The sequence below is a fragment of the Cololabis saira genome, chromosome 20, assembly GCF_033807715.1.
Source record: "Cololabis saira isolate AMF1-May2022 chromosome 20, fColSai1.1, whole genome shotgun sequence".
Classification (NCBI taxonomy): domain Eukaryota; kingdom Metazoa; phylum Chordata; class Actinopteri; order Beloniformes; family Belonidae; genus Cololabis; species Cololabis saira.
The window spans coordinates 24,388,170-24,413,996 of record NC_084606.1 but is presented as its reverse complement, the minus strand read 5'-3'; the positions used below and the strand labels follow the sequence as shown (position 1 = coordinate 24,413,996).

At 41.1% G+C, this 25,827-nt stretch overlaps 1 protein-coding gene across 2 annotated transcripts in view; it reads left to right on the top strand.

The window, feature by feature from the left end:
* fgf11a (fibroblast growth factor 11a) overlaps nt 1-23,140 on the top strand; it is a 131,664-nt gene extending 108,524 nt beyond the window's left edge. For both annotated transcript variants that reach the window (XM_061710671.1, XM_061710670.1), the window contains 2 exons: nt 10,810-11,008; nt 13,055-23,140. In XM_061710671.1, coding sequence (XP_061566655.1) covers nt 10,810-11,008; nt 13,055-13,197 — 342 coding nt within the window. In that variant the 3' untranslated portion in view covers nt 13,198-23,140. The remainder of the gene's footprint in view (nt 1-10,809; nt 11,009-13,054) is intronic.
* The last annotated feature ends 2,687 nt before the right edge of the window (nt 23,141-25,827 follow it).

Sequence of the window (25,827 nt, the reverse complement as noted above, 5' to 3'; positions counted from 1 at the left end):
TGTGGTTTTCTCTTAGTGTGGGTCCAGGGTAAACTCTTGAAGGCTGGAATTAGCAGGGTTGACCGTTTACTTGGTCCTTTCAGATTTTCACTGCTTACAATTGCAAACGAACAAAATAAGATGAAAAGAAGACAAAAAATAAACCAGAACTTTGAGATCAGCACCTGGCAGAGCATATCCAAATCAGCACCAAGTGAAAGTGAAGGATATGTAGAAGTACTTTTTCACTTTTTTTTCTTTTATTATTTTTTTATATTTTCAGGTTTTGTCTTCTGTTTTGCTTACTTCTTACCTGGGTTGCTGTTAGTTTGATTGATATCAACTGTTGCTCTTAAACAAAGACCTTTCTTAGTTTATATACTGCCTTGTTGCTTGTTTACCATATCATTGTCAACCCCATCAAGCTGTTTTCCATCTGGTTTTACTACATTTTTATTTTCTAGCTGCAGCTTCTTTGGATTTATTTTTGGAAATTGTTTAGCAAATCCGGATGATTTTGTTAATAGTATTTACTTGGAAATGATACAAATGTAAATACACTAACTTTGGCTCCACTGATGTCACTCTTAGTCTGCATTGCACTAAACTGGTTCAAAACATACTTAAATAAGTATTTTGTGTCAGTAGGCAACTTTACATCTGAGCATACAGGAATCACGTGTGGCATTCCCCAAAGTTCCAACCTGGGGCCTCTTCTGTTTAATATCAACATGCTACCACTGGCACAGATTATAGAGAACAACAAAATAAACTACCATAGCTATGCAGATGACACGCAGATATATATTACAATGTCATCAGGAGACAGAGGCCCTGTACAGGCTCTTGGTAAATGCTTTGAGGAGATTAATGACTGGATGTGCCATAACTTTCTCCAGTTAAACAAAAATGAAACTGAGGTAACTGTCTTTGGAGCCAAAGAGAAACGATCACAGGTCACACATCTATACACCTTAAAACTACCAACCAGGCCAGAAATCTGAGTGTAGTGATGGACTGAGACCTACATTTGGAAGAAAAAAAACATTCAAAGTCAGCCTACCATCACCTTAAGGTTATATCAAGGTTAAAAGATCTGATGCCTCAGCAGGACCTGGAAAAAGTAGTCCAGCATTTATCTTTCATAGCTTGATTATTGTAACAGCATCTTTACAGGTTCACCTTAAAAATCAGTTAGACAACTGCAGCTCATTCAGAACTCTGCTGCTCCAGTCCTCACCAAGACCAACAAAGTGGACCGCATCAGTGTAGAGTTCTTTATCCTGCTGCCTATCCCTCAGAGGAAGTTCTGATGCTGGTCTATAAAGCTTTGAATGGTCCAGGACCAGAATATATCAGGGACCTCCTGACCCAGTATGAACCTTCCAGACCCCTCAGGTAATCTGGATCCAGTTTTTTTTTAGTTCCCAGTGTCAGAACCAGACATGGAGAAGCTGCATTCAGCTTTTATGCTCCACATATCTGAAACAAACTCCCAGGAAGCCTCAGAGCAGCTGAAACACTCTTTATTTAAGTCCAGGTTGAAGATTCACCTGTTCTCACGTGCATTTGAATAAAGTTTCAAATCTGCAGTTCCAAAACTTAATCATATTTTAACTACGGATTTTTATCTTATTTGTATCTATTGTTCTTATTTCTCTTTTATTTTAAATGTCTTTGTAAAACACTTTGAATCACCTTTCGTTTATTTGTGCTATAGAAATAACCTTGACTTAATAAAGATCCTGAACGTTTTAAACTTCAACAGATGTTATGCATATCAGTGAGTGGTGATTCAGATTATTGTGGGGTTTGGGGAGGGGAATATCCGCCTCCTTTACTTCTCTGTTATTAACAAAGCCATAAAAAGTCACAAAACACCACAATTTTGAAGGAGTTTGGAGCCTAAATGTTCACCAATAACTGTTTTTAGTGTTATTGCTGTGTGATGCAGTCTGTCCTTAGTTTATTTCTGTAAAATTAATAGTACTTGCAAGTCTGGTAGTAATGCAGTTTGTCCTTTTAGAGTCATCTTAAAAACTATCTGCAAAAATCAGATGTGGATGTTGCTGTTGTGTCAGTTTGCTGTCTTTCTGTAACAGAGCAGAATCAGTCAAAGCTACAGTGAAGGTGACAAATCCTTTTTTCTTTTTTATTTGTTTGGTGTGTGTTTGTTTGTGGATATATGGGCCTGTGAGCAGTGTTAGTGCATGTCAACCAGAAAAATGCTGCTTTTAAAACTAAGGCAAATAGACTCTTTGCGGGTGCTGCCATTGAGTTTGACAACGCTGTTTCGACTACCAGAGGTTGTTTTTCACTTAAGAGTAGCAGGTGTGATGTTTTTGAAGCTGCAGAATACATTGCTCGACTGAAGAGAGAAGCTCTCGTACAGTTTCCAAACACTCAATGGTGGTTTGAATGCTGTTTGAAGCAACAACTAATAAGAATGAACAGAACGAGAATACCAGCAGGACTGCTTTTGTCCATGCTTTAATTAATAAATGATAATTAAACCTTCGTAGGATTGTTTTGCAAACTCCTGAGGTGCTTCTTCAGCTGTTCATCCTCAAGTAAATTCGTTTTTTCTGCTCACTTGCTCAGATAACAATCAGCTTTGCTGGTAAACAAGCCTAACCCTGCTCTGGAAGCTTCTGGTGCTTATTCTTATCCTCCTGATAAGAGTTACATATGTGGATAAATGTGCATCGTTCAATGTGCAGGAAATCATCTCTCTTCATTCCCTTTGCCCGAATAGTCTTCAGCCAGGGTCCTGCAGTGCCACGGCGTCATCCGCTCTGATTAAAATGTTCCATCATCGCGTTTCTAAGCAGATAGTTATCATATGGTAGCATCAGAATTACCAATAAATCAGAAATATCCATTGTGCCCGGTGTTTTTTTTTTTCAGTTCACGACTAAACCAATATATTTTTATAGCCTTGCTATTCCATAAACTTTTTTCCCTGCAGGATATTTTTTATGACGCGTGTTTTATTGAATTGTGAAGTTAAGAGAGAGGAGGGACAGGATGGAGACTGCGGCTGAAGATGTGAGCTGACGGACAGCGAGATTGACAGACATAAAGTTTCTGAAGCTGAATTTGACCAGCTGACCTTTGTGATGTCATGATGCAGCACAGAGCAGTTCAGAATAACCTTTTTACATTTTGCTCAACTTCTGATCTAAAAAAATTGCTTATATTTATTTTAGATAATTAGCAGAATGGATTTCTGTCCTTGCTGTCAGGTCATATTGACATATATGACCTAAAACCTATAAAAATGTTTGTTAAACAACATTTATACCTTTACAAAAGACCCACAAGGTCATGTGATGAGCTCTGAGTAAGTTTCTGAAGCTCTGGGTGATTTTATTTAAGCAGGGTCTTTGCCAAAAGTGGCCAGTTCATGAAAAAGTGACCTTCTTCCACTGGGAGGAAGAAGGTGAAATACACGGAATCTTGGGCGCCAGGCTGAAGATGGCTCTCAAAGAGCTGCCAGACGAGGCCTAACAAGGAAGCTTCTGGCTGTGGCTGCAAGGAAAGGGCAAGGCTTGCAGGACATGAAAAGATCCCCGTCCTGGCTGTAGGGGGCAGCATAGACTGTAAAAACAAAGTCACATGACCCATTGATTTGTTAGGAGGCATTTTTTCCTCGTTGTGAGAGCAGTCATGTTGCTCGGGAGATCACAGTGTCATGCCTACCATATGTCAATCAAAGTTAAGTTTGGCTACCACCTTGTACAGCCGATCCCTGCTGATATATATCTGCAGCGCTTCTGGCAGGCGTTTACAGAGGAATATCCCATAACAAATGTTGATTCAATGGCAAAATCAAGACTTTATGCTGCGTTTATGCTGCCAACACAGCCCGTCTAGAACCAAACATTATTTCATTTCATTTCATTTCATTTAATTTCATTTCATTTCATTTATTCCATTCATGGTACAGTATATAATCTTAATAATGTTGTACAAAATTCCATGAAGTACACATTATCACCATGAAAGAAAAGGAGCAGGAAGAAGAAAACTTATGATACCTGCCCTCTCTGTTAATACAATTACGTTTACTTACTGAACAGTTATATACACCTGCTCAAACTTTCAGTAAAATATATCTGCCAAGCGGGGTAAGAAAACATTTGAACAGAATTATTCAAATCATCAAAATAGTCTAAAAAGTTAAATTTTTTTGAAACAAGGCATTTTAAAACGTTTTTTTATAGAAATGAGATTGAACTCGGGGTTAGTACAAACGGCTGATTGCGTCGTTACACGCGGTAGCATGACGATGATGGGTGAGAAAGAGATAATGGCTAGCGATTGGCTGAGCTGACTGCCAATCAATCACACAAGAAATAAATGTATGGCTTTATATAATTGTCCTGATCTGGTAGAAAACAAATCCACTTTCCCCTCAGAGACCATCACGGCTTTTTGAACCAGGCTGTAAATATGTTTATTTTTGCTCTGAAGTTGAACATGGGGCGTCAACTGAGCCAGTTGAGTAACTGCAACGAATCTTAGTTCCACATGAGACCCAACCAGGAAGGTTGGTTTACGCTTGGTTCCACCACCCTGAGATGTTCTGGGATCAACAGAGCGAAACGTCTTACTGTATGCGGGGCAGCTCCCAGATGAAGACCCTGCAACCAGCTCAATAATGCCAACTGAGGTGCAGCACGCACACATTTTTATTAAGCTCAAAAGTAATAAAAGTTATGTTTAAAAAAATGTATAACCCTTTAAAATGACTGTGTTTGTGTAATAAAAACAAAACTGATACTGTTTAAAAAAAGAAGGAAATAAGGGACCCACAGTTATGGCTCCCAGAGTCTTATTTTCTCAGATTTGAGGCTCCTCCTTTCACCTAAACTATCCTGTTAAACTTCTAAACTCTGCTTGTGGTTCTCTAAAGCCCTGAAAAGAAAGCCAGTATCAATAAACTTTAAATGCTGACGCATAGAACGCCAAAATCATGTGGAAATTGATTAATCGGACACCCAAAGTCAAACTCGGGCTGTGTTGATTTTTTTTCCAACGACTGATTTTTCCTTGAGATCTTGCGTGGAACACTGAGCGCTCTGGTTAACAGCAGCTGCGTGTCTGCGAACATCGTCACCAGCTAACGTCTAAAGGTGTCAGAGGAAAGTATGACGAGGCCGTGATTAATCCGACCGGTCTCCCTCTGTTTCTACCTCGTCATCCTTCATGTCATTTCTCTTCACTTCCCCCTCCTCTTGTTTCGTTTCTCTTTTTTTCCCCCTTCTCTTTCTCCCCATCCCTCTTTTTCCCCCCTCTGCTTCATCTGTGGGACTGACTGATGAGGGAAGGAACAGGTTCATCCGTCACTGTTGACGTTGTGTGTACTTGTGTGTGTGTGTGCGCCTCCGTATGCATGTCATCTGGCACCGGGTGGCCTCCAACTGATGTAAGAGGGATCCGTCATGTCTCTGTCACAACAGCAGACATGCATGAGTGGATGTACACACACACACACACACACGCACACACACACAGTCCTCTAGTCTCAACTCTCTGTGATACAAGCCTGAAGTCGTTTTGTTCTGTAATCTGATTCATAAATGTGAGAGGAGACATTTTCGGCTTTTTTCTCTTGTTATATTGCGTTCAAAGGTTCAGCAGCTGATGTGTTTTACAGCCAAAAGAAAGTTCAAAAACATCTTGGAAACGAGCCTCGTAAGCTGCTTATTCTGTGCTTCGTCTACAGCTGAATTCTTTCCAAACGGGGTCCTTAAAAAGCAGCAGCAAGTCTGACTCGAGCGGTTTTTAAGCATGCTAAAAGAGCCCCTCTGGGGAGAGCTGAGTGTTGCGGAGGGGGCAAATAGACAGCAGTTAATTTTGGAGCGTCAAGGGCTCGGGCAGCATCAGCAGCGACAGCAGCATCAGCAGCGACACCAGCGACAGCAGTGACAGCAGTGACCGCCGCTCCAGGATCGGCTGCCGGTTTGGAGCAGCCCCTGCTGAACACAACAGGAAATGCAGGAGTGATTATGGCTGCAGAAGAGGGAGGGGGATTATGGGACTCAGCTGACAGACAGTTTTCACTGTTTTTATTAGATCCAGCCTCAAGATCATTCAGTAGTGGACATTCCCTCAGCTTGTCCTCTGGAGGGGAAAAAAGAATAAAAATCAGTCAAAAGTCTGTTCAGAGTCATCTGTGTAGACAGATGTCCATCTGTCCATCCGTCCCCTGTTTATTTGCACTGAGATGAATGTGTCCCTGTAAATGGCTGTGTAACACTGTGTTACCTCAGACAGAGGCATTGTTGTTAACACCCTGACACTGGGTTTGCAGGTTGAACTTTACCTGAAGAAAGACTTTGATTTAATTCAAGTGGTGACAACTTATAAACTCTCCTGCCGTGTGCCTCATGCAGGCAAATGCACTTGTGCGTGCAATCATGTATGCAAGTTTTGCACAAGTCTCTGTTTTCCTGCTGTGGGATCCACTCACCGGGGCTCTCTACTGAGCAATACATAGAGACAGAGTTAAAAGATGTGGCACTTCATGTACTGATGACTCCTTGATTAATCGTGAGTTTCCCACCTCTCACCTCATGACGTCTGGGCTAAACTCCACCAGCTTGGATTTCTTTATTGATACTAGTCGTCTAGTATCTACCGACATCACAATTTACCTCATGTCTATCTATAGATATGTGCGATGTTATCCAGAGGGAGCTTTTTCTGGGTCCGACGGGGTTGACACATGGAACTGGAAGTCTCTTTCCTTAGGCAGAGATTTTTTTTAAATGGACATGAGAGCACTGCTTCTGGATCCTCTTGAGTGTGGTTTCAGCTAGCAGATTGATTGATTGATTGATTATTTTTCCGTTAGCCCTGTAGACGCTTGTATAAGACGACAGATGAGGAAGGAGCCTCACCTCAAATTCCAGTTTGAATTGTCAACATTTTGTGTGGATTTGGCATCTTGATGGGTTAAAATCACGTTACATTTAGGGGTTGATAAGATCAAAGGTACACCTGTCGTTTTGTAGTTTCACTTTAATAAATAAAACAAAAACAATAATATCTACAGTACAGACCAAAGATTTGGACACACTTCCCCATTTGTTTGAATGAAAAGGTGTGTCCAAACTTTTGGTCTGTACTGTATATAAATATAAAGTTCTTTTATAGTCCAATCTGTAATTTAGCAAATTTTATAGTGCATTCACAATAATCCCTATATTTTCTTGTTAATTTACATATATTCTGCTAATTTCATTTGAAGGCTTTCATCCATGTACCTTATCCAGCTTTGCATCATGAGTGGAGCCAACTCCTTCAGTTCCTCCACCAGGACACTAAGCCATTCCCCGTTAGACAGTCCTCTCCCTAGCAAGGTGTTCAAAAATTATCCTGATCAAATGCCTGAACCACCTCAGTTTGCTCCTCTCTATGTGGAGGTGCAGCAGCTCTACTCTGGGTACTCAGATAACAAAATGTCTCATGCTGTCTCTAAAGCCTTGGCCATCTGGTTTTGCAGTGTGATTTTTTTTTTTTTTACTTTGTCTTCAGAGCGACTAAAGTCCCACAGGGAAGGTTTTAAAAGTGAAGCCCTTCCAACCGGAGCAGAGTACACAGTCACTTCTGGGATGCCTCTAAACCACTCCACTTAACCCCTCACTCACGTGTCGGGGGTGGAAGCGTCCTCAGTGTCACTGTCCACTGACTTTGAATTGTGGGTTCTGTGCATCACACTATTAGCATAGTTTCCATCAGAAGTTAGGGAATTTTCCGCTTTTCCCACTTCATTGCGAGCATCAGCCGGGCAAGTTGTTGCCAAAAAGTTAGTGTTGGCCAATAGCGGGCAGGACTGAAAATCTGTGTGACGAGGGCACATCAGAAGCCATTGCTGCATCACACCATTGCAGATACTTTTCCACTCTGCTTGTCAATCTCCTGCTCCCTTCTTCCCTCACATTTCCTCCACTTACGGTAGTGCCTTACTCCCAACCCATGGAAGGCAATCCACCTTTTATGTGACTGAGATCCATAGTCTTAGATTGGGAGGTGATAAATGTTATTTCTACCACTTCACATTCAGTTTTAACCGTTCATCTCAGAAGTGAAGATCTTTGATCAATGGCATCAACAGGACTGCATCATCTGCAAAAAGCAGAAATAAAACAAGACCCTTTTTCTTTTCACTGCTCCTAAAACTTTTGTCCCTAAAATTTCTGAATAAAGAGCTAGGTCTGGCAAACCCCCACTCCCTCTTGGAATGAATCCCAGTTATTACTAATGATGCAAAACAAACTCAAGCAACAAGCAATGAGGGTATAACATTTTTGGTTATTTCCTTAAATTTCTAACCCTTATTGTCCCAAGCAACCTCGGTAAAAGTCATTCTCCTCCTTTGGTATTGCCATTGTGACCTGTTTAGCCTTGCTGTCTAGAGGCAGTCGGCAACGATTAGAGTTATTGATCAGAAACACCTCCATTGCAGAAGGTTAGTGGTGAAATGATAAAGTCTAAACATGGTCTCATTTTACACACAAACATACCAAACATATCTATTCAGCTTCATTCACAGAGCTTGTCTTTATGGAGGCTGTGGAAGATGGTGATAATTTATCACAAAGCAAGCTTTGATCTTTTAAAGTTGAATCCAATCTGATTACCCTTCGGAGACACTGCAGACCTTTGGATTTCACTATGCGCTGATAGAACTAAGCTAATGAATGGCTGCCTAAGTGAATGGATGTGTAATCAAAGAATGGACAATACACACAATGTAATTAGCTTGTTTATGTGCGGCACAATGGGTCGAGGCTGGGTGCCTGCGATGGTAGATCGACAGACAGACAGAAGGAGAGGACAGGTGGGGCAGAGGGAGAGATAGAAAGGGAGTAAACTCCTTATTCAGGTGTTTTCTGCTCACCCGTCACATCAAGGCTCCAAATCAATCCTGCAAATTGGTTTGTTCCTGGACAAGGTTATCAAATGACGGAGGAATGGAGGGAATGAAGTGGAGAAGGAAAGACAGAGTATGAGATGGAGAAGGAATATGTGCAAGCTGTACCTAGAACCCTGTTGACATATCGTCCGATGCAAAACTGTGCAGGTCCGTCCGCGGGTGCAAGCTGAAGGCTAACAGTGGGGTCTTTAAACTATGAAGGGGGGGTGAAGGATCCACATTGATTATTGCTTGTTACAGGTAAACTGAGTTGTCTGAGTTATGGCATCGTGACGCACAAACCGCTTTGTTCATATGGCAAACGAACGCGTGCACAGTTGACTTGGTCTTAGTGTGTGTGTGTGTGCGCACGGCTGTGTTTGGTTGATTCAGCCACAGATGCTCGTGTAACCCTGTCACAATGAAATGTGGAGCCCATTTGCCCCCATTCTCAGCTGAGCCTGTGGAATTGGAGAGTAAACATATGAATAATAACAAAGATGAATTAAAGCTGCAAGCAGCGATGAACGGGCCCTCGCACCCTTGTGCACGTTCAGGCGTGCTGCAGTGGAAGCGCTTGTATGACTTGCATGTAGATTCTTCAGGCCTGGACATTTAGTGGCTGACACCACCCACGACTCTCTATATCAAACCATTCTATCAGATATCAACCAATCAGATGAAGGGGCGGGGCTAATTCATGCCAATGAAGGTCAAGTACTCAAAACCGAGTCACATGACACCACCCACGACTCTCTGTGTCAAACCATTCAAAGGTTATAGCAGAAAAAAGGGACTATCAAATATTGACCAATCAGAAGAAGGGGTGGGGCTAATTTGCACCAATTATGTTCAAGGACTCAAAACCGAGTCTGATGACAACATCCACGACTCTTTATATCAAACCATTGAAAAGTTATGGCAGAAAGTAGGAACTATCAAATATGGACCAATCAGATGAAGGGGGCGCTTTTGGGTGCACGTTACGGTTCGGACCAAGAAGCAAAGAAATGGCATAAATTGCAGCAAAATTACACGATTAATTCAAAATGGCTGACTCCCTGTTCGGTTTCGGCCATGGCGGCAAGGGACTTTTCTTTAAATTGCGACATGATACAGGCGTGTACCGATTTTCATGCATGTACGTCAAACTGTATTGTGGGCTTGAGGCACAAAGTTTTCTAGAGGGCGCTGTTGAGCCATTAAGCCACAGCCTTTAATGCAAACCATTAAATATCAAATTTATCACCTGGCCTGGCTTGCGTGCAAAATTTGGTGACTTTTGGGGAACTATCAAATATGGACCAATCAGATGAAGGGGGGGCGCGCTTTTTGGCGTCTAGCGTCGCCACGGTAATGCCTTTGACTGAGAAAAGTAATGCACGTTAGTCCCAGGATGGAGACACATTTTGATGTATAACACACCTGGGTGCACGTAACGGTTCGGGCCAAGAAGCGGCTGAAGAAATGGCATAAATTGCAGCAAAATTACACGATGAATTAAAAATGGCCAACTTCCTGTTCGATTTCGGCGTGTACGTCAAATCGTATTGCGGGGGCTTGAGGCGCAAAGTTTTCTAGGACTAGGGGGAGTTGTTGTGGGACTTGCGTGCAAAATTTGGTGACTTTTGGGGCACGTTTAGCGGGGCAAAAAGGCCCTCATTTCTTCGGAAGAAAGAAAGAAAGAAAGAAAGAAAGAAAGAAAGAAAGAAAGAAAGAAAGAAAGAAAGAAAGAAAGAAAGAAAGAAAGAAAGAAAGAAAGAAAGAAAGAAAGAAAGAAAGAAAGAAAGAAAGAAAGAAAGAAAGAAAGAAAGAAAAATTCCTACAGATACAATAGGGCCCTAAAAATGGCAAGCACTGTAAATGTCTGATGGGATTCCTCTGTATGTGTGTGTGTCTTACAGGAACACTTCACACCGGAGTGCAAGTTCAAGGAGTGTGTGTTTGAGAACTACTATGTCACCTACTCGTCCATCCTGTACAGACAGACCCAGTCGGGGCGAGCCTGGTACATCGGCATCAACCGGGACGGCCAAGTCATGAAGGGAAACCGCGTGAAGAAGACCAAGGGTGCTGCTCACTTCCTGCCCAAGCTCATTGAAGGTATTGCAGATGACCATATACCTCACATGAGAGGACTGAATGATTAACCAATTTGTTCAAAATATCTACGATGCCACTAAAATAGAAGCCCAAGGCCTTATTATTATTATTATTTAGAAAAATCCTTTCGCATGTGTATTGGATTCTCTGTCACTTGTCCGACCCTATGGCTGGTTGGTCAGATCAAGGAGAATGATTAAGCAGTAAAGGTATATTTGAATTGAATTGATTGAATTATACCAAAAAGGTAGTGCAAGTGATTCTATATACAATTTGAACACCTCCTCACCAACCACTAGATTTGCATGTGTATGCTGTAAAAAAGGAAAATTAAAGCTGCAAGCAGCGATGAACGGGCCCTCACAACCTTGTGCACGCTCAGGCATGCTGCAGTGGAAGCGCTTGTATGACTTGCATGTAGATGTCTTCAGGCCTGGACATTTAGCGCATGACACCACCCACGACTCTGTACGTCAAACCATTCAAAGGTTATGTCAGAAAGTAGGAACTATCAAATATGGACCAATCAGATGAAGGGGGCGCTTTTTGGTGTCTATCGTCAACACGGTAACGCTTTTGAAAGAGAAAAGTAATGCGCGTCATCGCAGGATCGAGACGCACATTTTGATGTATAACACACCTGGGAGCACGTTACGGTTCGGGCCGCATTAACGGCCGAAGAAATGGCATAAATTGTGCCAAAATTACACAATTAATTAAAAATGGCCGACTTCCTGTTCGGTTTCGGCCATGGCCAGACTTTTCTTTAAGTTGCGACATGCTACAGGTGTGTACCGATTTTCATGCATGTACGTCAAACCGTATTGTGGGGCTTGAGGCATGAAGTTTTCTACGGGGCGCTGTTGAGCCATTAGGCCACGACCATTAATGCAAACCGTTAAATATCAAATTTTTTGCCAGGCCTGGCTTGTGTGCAAAATTTGGTGACTTTTGTGGCACATTTAGGGGGGCAAAAAGGCCCTCATTTCTCCGGAAAAATAAGGGCCTTCGCACTGTCAGTGCTCGGGCCCCAATAATAGACAGGAAGCAAACATAGTGGGAGCAGCCTTCCCCTCAAATCATAAGAATTGGTGCTCCAGCCAATCAGACTGGGTGGGAGGGGGGAGAGTAGTTCATGTTTGTTTGGATGAGAAGTGAGATGGTAATCCATGTTTTGGTTTAAATAACACTTATGATGTCACCCAGAAACACTTACCCTACCTTTAAATCAAATGGCATAAAATCTCCCTGCATTACAACAGATGTGAACCACCTCATATCACGATCATAGCACTCTACCTGACCCTTGAAGGTAACTGCTCCTTAATTATCTTTACGAAACACTGCATTTATTACTTAATATTTAGTCATTTAAAAAATGGAAATGTAAAACTGCATTATCAAATTCATATCAAAATGCCAGAAGCTAAATCACAATGTTTCTCACTAAATGCTGAAGCTTACCGTTAGTTGTCAGTTATTTTACAATATTTCAGTACCTTTGGGCAAGTAACTTAAGTGCAGTGAAGGCTGACAGAGACATGAAGGACAAGTATGACAATTTTGTTAATCTTTAATTGTTTTCGGCATCCCCAGAGCATATCCTATCCAAGGGTTATCGGCGCATTTAAGCCACGATAGTGGAAAACTACACAACGTTCACACACTTTGTGGATTGCAATGCAGAAAATCATACAAATCACCAGAAAATGAGCTGATGGAAGAATTACCTATGAAAAAGTTATTTGAATCAAAAACAATCAAATGGAATAATATCTAAAGAAATTCTGGAAATCATTTAATAAAGAGTTCACTTTTTCCATGGCTTTACAATTTAACTTGCTGATTCCTTTCAAGTATTTGAAAAACCTAAATATTCTTGTCTGACGAAAAGACGAAAACCAAGTTAAATTCTTTAAATGTTTTTATTTCATAGAAATGTTTCAAAGGATTGAAGAAAAATAGTGAAAAGTGGCATTTTTAATCAATCATACAGGAAGTCATGTGATTGTATTTAACCTGTCTCTCTACCTCTTTGCTCCTCAGTGGCCATGTACAGGGAGCCCTCGCTACATGATGTAGCCGAACAGAGTCCGCCCAGAAAAACGCCTAAGACCTCCAGTGACTCACCAGTGCTCCCGAACGCCAAGAAAGATGCTCAATCCAAAACCAAAACCCCCTCCTCCTAGCACTGACAGACAATGGAGGAGAAGAGGGGTGGAGGAAATGGGGCGATGGCCACCAGAGGACACCTGAACAAGGTTGTTGGGGCTCGTCCTCCCTCTCCCACCTGCTGCCTGTGATATGAACCCCAACGACACATTGGTGTAAAAACATTTGGAGAAAAAGAGCAGGTTCAAGCGGAGTGGAGCTGGCGAAGGGGGAAGCCCCGTTTTATCTCCTCAGACCACAGCCCTCCACCTTCTCACTCAATTGTCTCTGTGGTTGGCAGAACCTGGGGTATAACAGCAATAACTCCTCAACAGTTGTAAGGCATGTCAGGACATGAGTGTTTCACCAGCTGGAAGGACGTCTCCTAGCCATCATCACCCAACATATTTCCACTCAAAACCAAATATCCCAGCGAGGTCTTCCTGGTTTTATCACAACGGGTGCAACTAGCAAAGCTGTCCCTCTGCAGCACACATTCTTCACGATGTGTTGGTGTGTTTTTATTTCCCCGCAGGGTTCTGCGCTAATGTTATCTCGACACAGAGCCGTGCCAATGTGCGGCCGTCGCGCAGACCTTTGCAGACTTCACTTCTGCAGCCATCTGCTCGGTCCACATCTTCTACGTGTGTCAGCAACTTTCTGAGATGGCCTGAATACTTCTCAGCCATATTTGTATGCGTTTGTGTGTATGTGTGTGTGTGTGTGTGTGTGTGGCTCCCTCTTCTTCCATTCACCTTTGGCACGATTTGATTAGTTTGTGACATGGACTCAATTTTCCACTCTGTGGCACAAGAAAACCCCCCTCCCGTCCCCTCGGCTCTGCTAATGGAGTCTGGGGCTGATCAGAATCTTTCGACCCTTAAACAAGGGGCCACAAGCTCCCTCGGCACACCGCATAACCACACACACACACACACACTATACACTGACATTTAAACAAACATATGCGGTACACACAAGGGGTGTGGTCTGTGTGCAAACACACTGCATCTCCTTGATATCCATAGGTCATGAATGCATAAAAGACCTCACGAGTCAACACTTTTAACACTTCTGAATGCACTACCATGTGCCAATAGAGCAGCATGTGTGTGTGTGTGTGTGTGTGTTTATGTGTGTGTGTTCAGGCTCTGCGTGATGATGAGGATGTGATCAGTGAGATGAGGTAGTGATGGAGCTGCGACTGAGCTGGAATAGCTTTCTTTACTGTGGTTGGCCATGCATTGCACAAACCCTCAAGGCTCTTGCGGCATCTGCAGTATCTCATTCGCTCAGTGTGGAAGAAAAAGAAAAAGAAATGAGTTTATTTCATTATCGCATACAAATAGTACTTCTATTTTAAAGTGGAAAAATTCTGCAGAAAACACGCCACTCTATCCTGAACCCAGGCCAGAAGTATGTCTTTGAAGTGCAGTTTTTTCCTCACCCTTAAAATCAGTCCGAACCTGACTGCTAAATCTGTCAGTCTGACTTGATTTAATTTACTGCAAACGTATTTTGAAAATCAATCCAGAGAGAGATTTGATTATGTTGATTGCTGGCGTTGATGCACTTAAGCTGTAGAGTGTTAAAAAGCAAATGTCAATATCTGGGGGGGTGCCCTGTGAGTTTCTTTTTTGTTGCGTTCAGAGACTGATTTGCCATGCCCCTATGCTCATGCAGATCATTTTCCCAACAGGAGTACGCAAGCAGGCCAGTGCAAATGATTATACAACAGTAATTTATCAGTAGCTGTACTGCACCTTTGCGACATGGTCACAATGGTTGTCAGCTATGAAGCAGAAGCAGAGATTGTACCTTTTGTTTTCCACACATTTCTCCACCTCCTCTTTTGCCTACATTTCCCATAATGCAGTTCCATAAAGTGACTCGAGATTCAGGATCCAGGTTAACTGTAATTTTTGCTTAATTTTCCTAAATAATCCTTAAAGTGTGCCCCTGTACTGGGTGAGTTTCTTTAGGATGGAAATGAATTGACCAGACAGATGCTCCAGGTGGCAACAATGCACTTCTTTATTTCTTTACTGCAATAAACTTAACTTTGATAGTGATCTACTTTTATCTAACCACTGCATTATGAGCCAATATTTACATGTGTGGCCCCTCAGATATAAATGGGCTGATAGTGGGGACCTCTAGCGGATCATGTCCTGTTTCCTTGTGAGGATCCTTGTGAATTGGTGAACTAGTTCATTGCGGTTCGCCCGAGCGTGATGGATAAAACACTCACTTTCAGCTCATGTTCATGCTTCCCCCATGTATTTGAGGGAAACCACTGCAAAAACCAAACTGAAAGTTTTATGTCACAAAATCCCCCCATGGTTGCGTTGATGGTAGTTTTGCAATCAAATTGGACTGGAAGAAGCTTTTTGTTGGGTTTTGACTTATTTTAAGGGAAATCTCTGCTCCTGCTATGTTTCATATTCATCTCTGTTTGTGATTATTCTATAATTGAGCCAAAAAACGTTTTGAGAATGCAAATTTAAGTATTCTCTGTAGTTTTGTAATAAAAAAAAGAAATACTTTTTTTAAATTCATTTCTGAATGCTTTTCTCGTGTTATCATAAATCTTAGATATTTAAGCATACAAGCAGAGGAATTCCAGCCTTCTTTATTTTTGATTCAAAATTCACTATAATGATGCCATGGCATTGCTTTTTTTCTTTTTCTACGAAGGAAAATTAGTAAACCACAGTCATATACAGTATTACTGATGAAAGCAATCGCTGCAGGTACAGGAAACATGCATCAGTATTAACTTTTATCACATTTTTTCTGTTGGTTAATTGGTCTCCTCCACCAGTCAGGAAGTCGCCACCAATTTACATTATTCTTCTCTACTCGTTCTCCCACGAGACCTTTTTGTGCATTTTCATTTGTTCTCTCTATTCAACACAGAAAGCAATCACTTTTTCACACCAAACTTTCCCCGGTGCAATATGCCAGGCAGGGTAATTGTTTCTGCCTAATGTTTATGTATTGTGGGCGTCCCGAGCGTTGAGGAAATGGAGAGGAGATGGTGCTGAAGATGAGGGTGCCGATAGAGAGACCAAACAAAGGAGGGAAAGAGGGAATTTTCAGGGAAGATAATTGGCGATGACGAGTGGAACAAAATGAGATTGGACAGTGAATTGTGGCAACATTGACAGCGTTCCCCGAACACATGCACACATTCGCACTCTTCTCCTTCCAACCTTAATCCTCTGCACCCCTGAACCTGTGCTTGTAAATAATAATAGCTGATAAACCGATCAGAAGCACGGCCTTTGCTGAGCAAAGTAACCCTGAAAGATGAAGCAAACTGCAAAGAAAAAGAGGATTTATTCCACACAATCCACTATTTAAACCTCACTTTCACACTAAAGACCTTAATTAAACTGTGTGTTTGACCAGCCAACCCCTCGTGGATCGCCAGATCCAGCACACATTATTTGACTATTATTTGCCACGTAATTAGTCAAATGTTTAATTAAATGAGGCTCCTGCCTGCAGCGTGGTATTAAGACTGTCTGGGACTTGGTACTGTTCGGTGGGAGGACACCTGCTTCTGTGCATTTTAAGGGCTGGGAATTCAATGTTGCAATAATTTCTTCATGTATGTGTCATGACTGTTGTTTCCAGAGTATTATTAGACTGTTTTTTAAAACAGAACAGTTAAAGGTTAAAGCTTTAGTTTGTTGATTAGTGCAGAACATAGCCCAGATAGCAAAATATGTTAAAATCAATGTTGAATTATGGACAAAAAGGTAGATTTTTGGTCAAGGTCAACGATTGATGGTGGATCAACCATCAATCAATCATCCAATTCTAATGCCAAAGTGTAATCAATGTTGAATCAACATATTCTGTTTGTCTGTTTGGCTTCAACATGGATTCAATGTTGGTTCACTCATATTTTGCTGTTAGGGTGATGTGTGAGAATGTTGAGGTTTGAAGATCATATTAGTGAGTGGTTGTGAGCATTCTTTTAAATATAATTTACTTAAATTGGTGTCTTTTCCCATCTTGAGTACCAGACGGACGTTGCAAAATATATTTTTCTGACTCCAAACAAACTTCTCTCCTGGTTTTCAGAGATCAGAGCAAAGGAATCCATCATGTCACATTTAGACACATTTTCATTGACTAAATTGTTGTTGGACTGATTTAAAACTGGTCCCAGGTTCTATTTAAAATAAACAAAGTCCTGCAGATCAGGATAAGTTATTTGATCTTCAGTTTTTTTGACAAAAAACGTTGGGCTTGGACTAAAGTTGATGTCAACCTGTCAACAAAAAATCTGCCAGAGAAACTCAAGTTTGTTTATTGAAAGAAAAGAACTAGTGTTTCCAGAAACGAAATATATTTAAAGATAAACACAGAAGGAAAACATAAAGCATTTGTGAGTTTTTTCTCCCAGATTCAAAGCAGAAACACTACTAAAGAAGTCAACATTCAAGTTCAACTCTATTTACACCTCAAGCTGATTGGATGGTAGCAAATCAGTTACAAATCAAACTGACCAATCAGGTAGCAGATGGATTTAATTGCCCTCAACTATACCACAGGTGCTGAAAGTTGAATTTCAAAACATAAACGCGAATCTTTGTCAAAGTGCGATTAAAGCAAATAACTGTTTCCTGTGTATTCAGGATATTTAAACTATTAACTGTTTTATCCAGTTAACAGAATTATCTAGAGTTGCAAAAAGTAGTGATACTTTCATCCGTCATCAATATTGACTTCACTTTGAGGATTAACGGCTCAGCTGGAGGTGTTTAAGCCTTAAGATCTCTGATATGATGAGCAATGCATCTAAGAGGACTCGAACAGAACACTTGATTAGTTGTGAGCATTAATTCACAATCTCAAAATCTTTTGTAAAGCCCTTTTCATCTAATTTGGTTTTAAAGATTGACACATTTAAGCTGTACAGAGTGTCAACTCCAGGTGGCACAAAGAACGCATAAAGACCAAAAAGCTATTTCACGTTGTTTGGTTTGAACCCTGGATACCACCAGTGGACCAATCCCTGTAGATCTAAGACACTTTCCAGGTTTTTATGCAGAAAACATGTCTTCTAACTGAAATTGTCTTTTGACATAAAGCCAAAGTGAGGATCTAAGCATTGGAATGATGCATTTTCTTTTTCTTGGTGTTTGTCAGTATTCTCGCTGCAGCATTTTGAATGAACAGCAGGAGTCTGATGCTCCTACTGTGGAGGCCAGTAAGGAGTGAATTACAGTAATTTACTCGACATGGAATGAAAGCATAGATTCACTTTTCCAAATCATTCATTCTGGCATTGTTTTAAGAGTTAAAAGTGAGATCTTCATCTAGAATCATGACAAGATTCTTCACATTATTGTGAGTTTCTTCATGACTAAAAGTCATTATTTCTGTTTTCTATTTAGTTAAAAGAAATTTTGTTTCATCTTGTGTCAGTGACACAAGACGACCCTCTCACCCTGGTTATTTGGTGAGAGTTCTACATACAGTAGATCATCTGCATAGCTATGACAACAAAGTCAATAGTGTTGGACAACATGAAAAAGAGGAACTATGTAGAGAAGAATTACAATTCCTGAAGCCCAGTCGCCTTTTTCATTCAGTCTAGAAATCTACTGCGTCAAATGCTCTACGGAGATCCCATGACACCAACACTGTTAGATTCCCTGAATTACCTGTCAGATAAATGCCATTCAAATTCAGAGAGCAGTGCCGGTGCTTTGATAGGATCAGAAGCACAAAGCATCATTAAGGCTCTTCCAATGTTCTTTAAACCTCCCTTTGGTTTTCTCGAAGACCATGGTTCACACTAGTCAGTGTTTCTCCTCAAAAGCAATAGCTTAATATTGAAGTAGTGTCTGTAGGTTGAAATAAAATGAACACCCCTACAAACAAGCCGACTGTTTGAGCAGGATCCACAAATGGCCATTGGTTACTTAAACACTCAATATAACAGTGTTCAGTAAAGAAGACATAAATACTGTTTTTAAATGCAGTTTAAAAACAGCCACTGTGACTGCTGCTCTATGCAGTTGTATTGTTCTTCTACTGCTGCTTCCACTTCACATCCATGATTCAGCACCACCACCACCCCCCCTTTTGACTCAAGCAGACCAAAGGCTACAGTGGTTCTGATTCATATATTAAGTGTTATTGTTAAATGCAGCATTTGACACTGTTTCGTCAGACCGGTTGATACCTCACTGTGCCTTCAGATGTGCTTTGCCCTTCAGTCAACTACCAAAGTGCAAGGAGGCTGTCAAACCTCCTCAACAGGCTATGGCTGCTTGACTTTAGTTTCCATCCTGCGTTAGCCCCTTTTCAATTCGCTTCTTTCCCACTCGCTCACCTAAGATGTGGCTCCACATTGTTTTGATTGGCCCCTGGTAAAACTGCATCTTGCCTCTAGCAAAATGGAGTTTTGGGTCCAGAGTTGCACCCGCATTTCTGGGTTTGAACCAGTTGGCTGTCAAAGAGAAAAGAAAGAAAGAAAAAAGGACTGGTTTTAAGTTAAGATTCAGCCCTGAACCAGCACTAGAACCAATTTGGTTTAAAAAAAGACCATACTGACTCATTTAAGCCCATACACAAACAAAACAAGAGTTTTAGGTTATAAGTCAGAGATCAGAGCTTATAAGAAGAACTTATAAGAAGAACTACATGATTGTGTAGAACTCTTTCACTTCATTTTGTACTATTCTTCTCTTTGTCTCATTTTCAAAGAGAAATGCCCTTCAGATGCAGAAAGTGTTAGCTCATGGGTCAACATCTCCATAAATGTGCTGTTTCCTAGTTTTCATATCTTTTCCTGCCCCTAATTCTGCTTTAAAGTATCTTCAAAGCAGCAGGATCTCATTAAAAACAAGCCATCAGGAGTTATTTAAACTCCTGCGTCAGTCACCGCTGACATTCAGTGAATGACAGTCATTTCTCACGATCTCGGCTACAGAGATCTTCACACTGCAGCCGTGCGTGTGTGTGCAGATTCAGCAGTTAAGTGCGATCCATTAGGTATATCTGCCACTTTAACTTACACCTTTTTCTCCACGTTTCTGCTTCAGGATATATGCAGATATTTGAGCTCCTCGCTCCGGTTTGCAGACTGTTATCTGAATGGCAGGGCTCATGCAAGTATAAGCCAAGATTTATTTGTGACATGATTTGTCAGTCTTTCTAGATAATTGCATCCCTTTTACAGAAACTGAGATTATTTTGGAGCTTTTTAAAGCAAGGGGCATAGATCTAAAAAACAAAATAAACTGTGCATCATACCCTGCTTGCAGTGGAACTCACTTCAGTTTTCGGGTCACACCGAGGTAGAATTACTGAATCATTTATAGCGAGTGGAAAGTTTGCATGATTATGTGTGAGTGTGTGTCTTTTGCGGTGTTTGCCTGCCCTCTTTCCTTTCTCTCCCTCCGCTGGAAGTCTTTTGGGAGGCCTGAAATCAGCTCTTCTGTTCCAGCCTGTCTGCTCTCCAGCCTTCGGGCTTCACTTCAAACGATTCTGCTTGAATTACAGGATGTAAAGTTTCCCATTTATCTCAGCGACCGTCCGTGCGAGCACATGTTTGATTAGCGAGCCCCGCCTCCTGATGGCTGAATTTACTGCTTTTAACTCGCTGATGAATGTCCCCAGGATTCGGCTCTAAATGTTAAATATTGGCCCTTCGGAGAGTTCGGCGCCGCTGTTTCTTCATATGAAGAGAGATGGGGGGGCGGTGCGAGTGGATATCGAAGGGAGTTAAATGATGTATATCTGATTCAGCTCCGTACACCTCTCTCCCCGGGGACTCCCTTCCCTCCCATTTCTCTCGAGTCAGGGCCCTCCCTGCTTACCGAGCGAATTACAGCTGCAGAGAGAGAGAGAGGGTCAAACAGGGTTGTGAAGGACTCGGGGTAGAGGAAGGGAGTCATGTGTCACACATTTCAGTGGAGCTAACTCGTGCCTTCACAGCCTCCCTTTGAAGTTTCACTTCCTCTCTGTGATCCTCTCTTTCTTTTTGCAAACAGCAAACTTCCCTTCAACCTGGAGGCAGCATGTTTGTGAGCGTGTGCAGATATTCTCCATCTCTGTAATCTTCCTGTACCTGTGACTGAATATCTGTGCGTGTCCACTGAAGGGAGTCGGGGGGGGGGGGGATATAGTGAATAAATCAGAGTCTAAATCAATGAGCATGAGTCCTTGAGCAGAAAGCAATAAACTTCATTAACGAGGTGCAGCCAACATTATTTGGGAGGGTACGAGGAGAAAAGCATTAATATTGATATAGAAACCAACTGCGTGTTTTATTAGAGCCTTTATTTTTCTAACACTTTGCCCTTTTTCGTGAGCTGGCTTGTGAGCTGTTAAAGTGTGCGTGCGTGCATTACTTCGAGGTGGAGTCCCTCCACCACATCTGCAATGCAGCAGAAAACACAAAAAAGAGAGGGAGGAAGCGAGAGGGCTCACGTGCCCAGACAAAAAATGGAGGACTTCCTCAGACTGATTTATTTCTCCCTTAACTGCCCCCTAAAAATCCACTTGGATATTGGAGTCGCGGGCGGTGGATGTTGCACCGTACGTGGCGACATGAATCTGATTGTGCTTGTTTTTAGGGCGCTACCCGCTGTCCCAGGACACATCTGCATTGCACACACCCACGCCACCCTGCGACGCGCCAGCACAGATGTGGCTGCATGTGGTGACCTTTGCAGGACGAGCGCTGAGGGACTTCACCTCCTGCCAGCTAATGCGCCACACAAGTTTTAGTGGTGACTTTACTGTCTGGCGTGTCTCTTGACCTTTTTTTGTTTCGAGTGTATTTCGGATCGTGTGTGTGTGTGTGAGTGTGTTTTTTATTTTAGCATTTCTCAGTGGAATTACTGTGAAAAGATATGAGGTACTCTGTGGCGATGGTCGCCGTTGTAATTCCCTGTTTTGTGGTTACATGTGTGTTGGTTTGATGTGCGTCATTTACTGTTCAAATGCATATCTGTGTGTCTCTTCAATATGAAAAAGCTCAGTTGACGAGGAGAGGTCATGTGTAGGTTTTTCCAACCTCTTCCCACTGATCCCCCCTGGAATCCACCTGTCAAAGACCCACTAAGTGACCACCGACCTTTGATCTCGTAGGGGTTTTAATTGGCTCACCAGCAGCATGCGGACTGCTCACTCACCGTATGTCTCTTCCTCGTACACAAACCCACGCCAACACACATCTTTTACATGTGTGTGTGTTCATCTGTGATCAGTCTTTGACAGTTATTTTTTTCTTTTCTTTGTACTGCATGGACGATCCAACTTATTGTGAGTCTTCCAGAAAGATTTCAAAGAAATCGCTCTGCTCTAACTTGGATTCTTGTCTTCCAAATGCAAAAAGAGTGCTTCAGTCTTCCAGTTATCAAAGCCACAATGACACTATTTTTGTATTCTAAATGGGGCAAAAAAAAATATCCGTATATACCCTCTATATAAATATATCCATGCAAACGTGGCTGGGGTTCAGTAAGTCCCCCTGCTGACAGGAGGGTGGAACAACTACTGTTCAACATTCAAACCAGTGGATCACTTGGAAGAAGCAGCTAACCAAGAGTCCAAAAACTTGCAGACTGGAACTCCTGCGTTGACGTGGAGGATCACAGATGGGAGGAACTGCAAGCATGCATGCACCAATCATTTACTGGACACCTTCAAAGAAACAGTCGTTACCCAGTATTTACTCTTTGACTCCCTAAATCCCTTAATCCCCCCCTCTTTCCTAACGTCTCTTACTATCCCAATCTCTTGTCTCTGCATTTGCAATATGATCAGTATTTATTTCTATAATAACTTACACAAAGTCAAGGGAGACATATTATTGGATATAATTGAATAAAACAAACTAATATATTTGTATGATTGTACCGTTGGTCTCCAGAGAGTTTTCTTGGGGGGGGTCTTTGGGATTTGACGTCACTCCTTTGGTACACAAGTGACAATATTACATTCAGAAGGTGAAAAGGATGCATGAAATAAACATCTGTGCGAAACTCGTCTCTTTCCGTCAGTGAAGGATTGGGATCAAAAGTGGGCGAGGCCTTTGAAACAGACTCACTCAATTGTCAAACTTCACATCAATCCCACCAACATCTGTCCAGCTGCCTTCGGGCAAATGTTAGATTAATACTGTTGAGATAAAACTGTGACTAGAACTGAGACATGCTTTGACAACCGTCTCTATAATCACTACAGTTCCTGTTAGTATGCTGTCAGTCAACGCAATCTGAGGGGGATACACGCTCTATTAGAGTCGCATTAAGGATGAACGCACAGGCTAATGTCTATCCAATTGATAAAGCAACATGTCATCCAAAATAAGAAAAGAGGTCAAGTGTAGTACATATGTATATTGATAAATAGATGTGTCAATAGAATAGACGCATTGAATCAAACATACTGTATTTACATCATAGGTAAGTACAGTACGTCCACATAAATATAACTCCACTTTGGGTTGAGTGAGACGACAACAAGTGTCCATTTGGTAGCGGTGTAAATCCTTCAGCATATCTAGCTACCATTTCATTTTAGTTCAATTTAAACTTTGTGTCAACATTTATCAGGAATCTCAGCACAGTTAAAGGAAAGAACTTGCACAGCCACCTAGTGGTTGGTGGTGTAATCGCAGTGAGTATAAGATGCCATTTATGAAGCGTATGTGGGCTACAGGTGCAGCAGCTACGAAGACGCAGAAATCGTACCCATCTTCATCTTATCATCGAGCTAATACAAAGTTTGATTTCCTCTGCAGACCTTTGAAAATCACACGATCCAAATTTATAAAAGATGATTTTGTCCTTTCATCGTGAACTTGAAGCCCTCCAAGTAATCTTATGAAATCCTTCAGTACCTTGAGCGGTATTTTGCAGATTCCCATAATCCCAGCCCTTTGACAGCATAAAAAAGAAACACAAAAATTGCAATCAAAATGTTAAATTAGGGCCAATTTTCAAGGGATTATGAGGCATCTTCAGCGGCTCTCAGTTCTAGATGTGACCTTATTACTGGGATTCCCCTGCTTTGTAAAAATGTAAAAAATATCATAAAGGATCCTACTTTTGAGAAGGTCCAGCTCACAAAAGGCTTTACAAACTAATTAGAACATTTTCTTGATGTCTAATACTGTACATCATAAGATGAATCATTTAAAAATCTGATAGAAGTCATTAATAAAGTGGTACTTAAGAAAATCCACCTCGAGCAACAATTCGCTTTTTTCCCTCTTGTGGAGCTCAGCTCCAGTAGACTGTTAACAGAAGTCAAGACATGGAGCGAGGGCCTCTATTCTCTTAATATTTGGTAACGTTTACAACTGCAGACTTGATTTAGTGCTTTACAAACATTTACCTTTTACGTGTTTATTGTAAAAAGGTTCCTGGACATCGAGAAACCCTGAAACATTAACAACTGCTCTGATTAGTAGAAAGTATAACAGTCTTATTACTTAAAGGGTTTTTAATATTCAATGTGTTTTTTTAATGTGTTAATGTGTTTTTTACTGATTGGAAATGCACAATAAATATTATAATCATTACCTTTTACATTTTAGAGCTTTAGTATTTATTTTATGTCAACATAGAGTCAAATTTCAGGTCAAATAGTTTATTTAAGTGAAATTTAAGTGAAAAACAAATGCAACAAACGCAGCCATTTTCCAATACCTGACCATCTAAACGCTGCTTCTTTGATAAACTATCGATACCGATCGATAAAGAATGCCCAGATTGTTAACAGTCTTAGCGGAGACTTAAAGCAACACAAACGATTATCTTTTTTTCAAGTCATTGTAGCACTTTGTCACAGCAACAACTCTCCTGACAGGAGACAGAGGTCACATTTACGCCACCGGTTCAGCCACAATCCGATCTTTCTCCCTGATCTTTATCTCGTATATTAAAAGTAATTAGATCTAATCTGTGTGTCCGTGCTGACGTTCAGAGCAAGACGCATTGGAACAAGTCCGATTGAAGTTTTTATGATCAAATCCAGACTGCAAAAAATCCAAAGAAAAAGAAAAATCACGTGAAATGTGATTTTTCAGACCAGTTATTTTGTTATTTTCACATTTTTTATTTGCTTTTTCACTTTGTTTGATAATTTCAGTTAGGTTTTAGTTAATTTAACAAACACAGTAGATTTAGTTTCATAAACATGGTTAGTTTTTGTCTCATTTTAGTTGACTTACTTGACTTTAATTGACGTACAGACGTTGACAAAAACATCCAGGATGAAAGAATCCTATCAACAATGGTGAAAGTACAAGATTCCTTTACTCTGAGTAATCAGAAGTAGGACAAAAAGAATTAGAAAAATCAGGCCACGAAGGAAAAAAAAACAAGACATGAAATGAAATTGAAAACTATTATTTTTACCTGCAATTCTATTTTGTTTTGCATAGAATAGAATAGAATAGAATAGAATAGAATAGAATAGAATAGAATAGAATAGAATAGAATAGAATAAAATAGAATAGAATGGCCTTTATTCATCCCATAGGGGGACATGTGAACAGTTTGACAGCACTCACTGAAATAATAAGATAAAGAGAAACAGACTGTACACATTTGAACTATATTATTAATAAAGAAATAAACTAAACGCTGTAAGAAATTGTTTGACCCTTATAGTTTAGTTTGCAG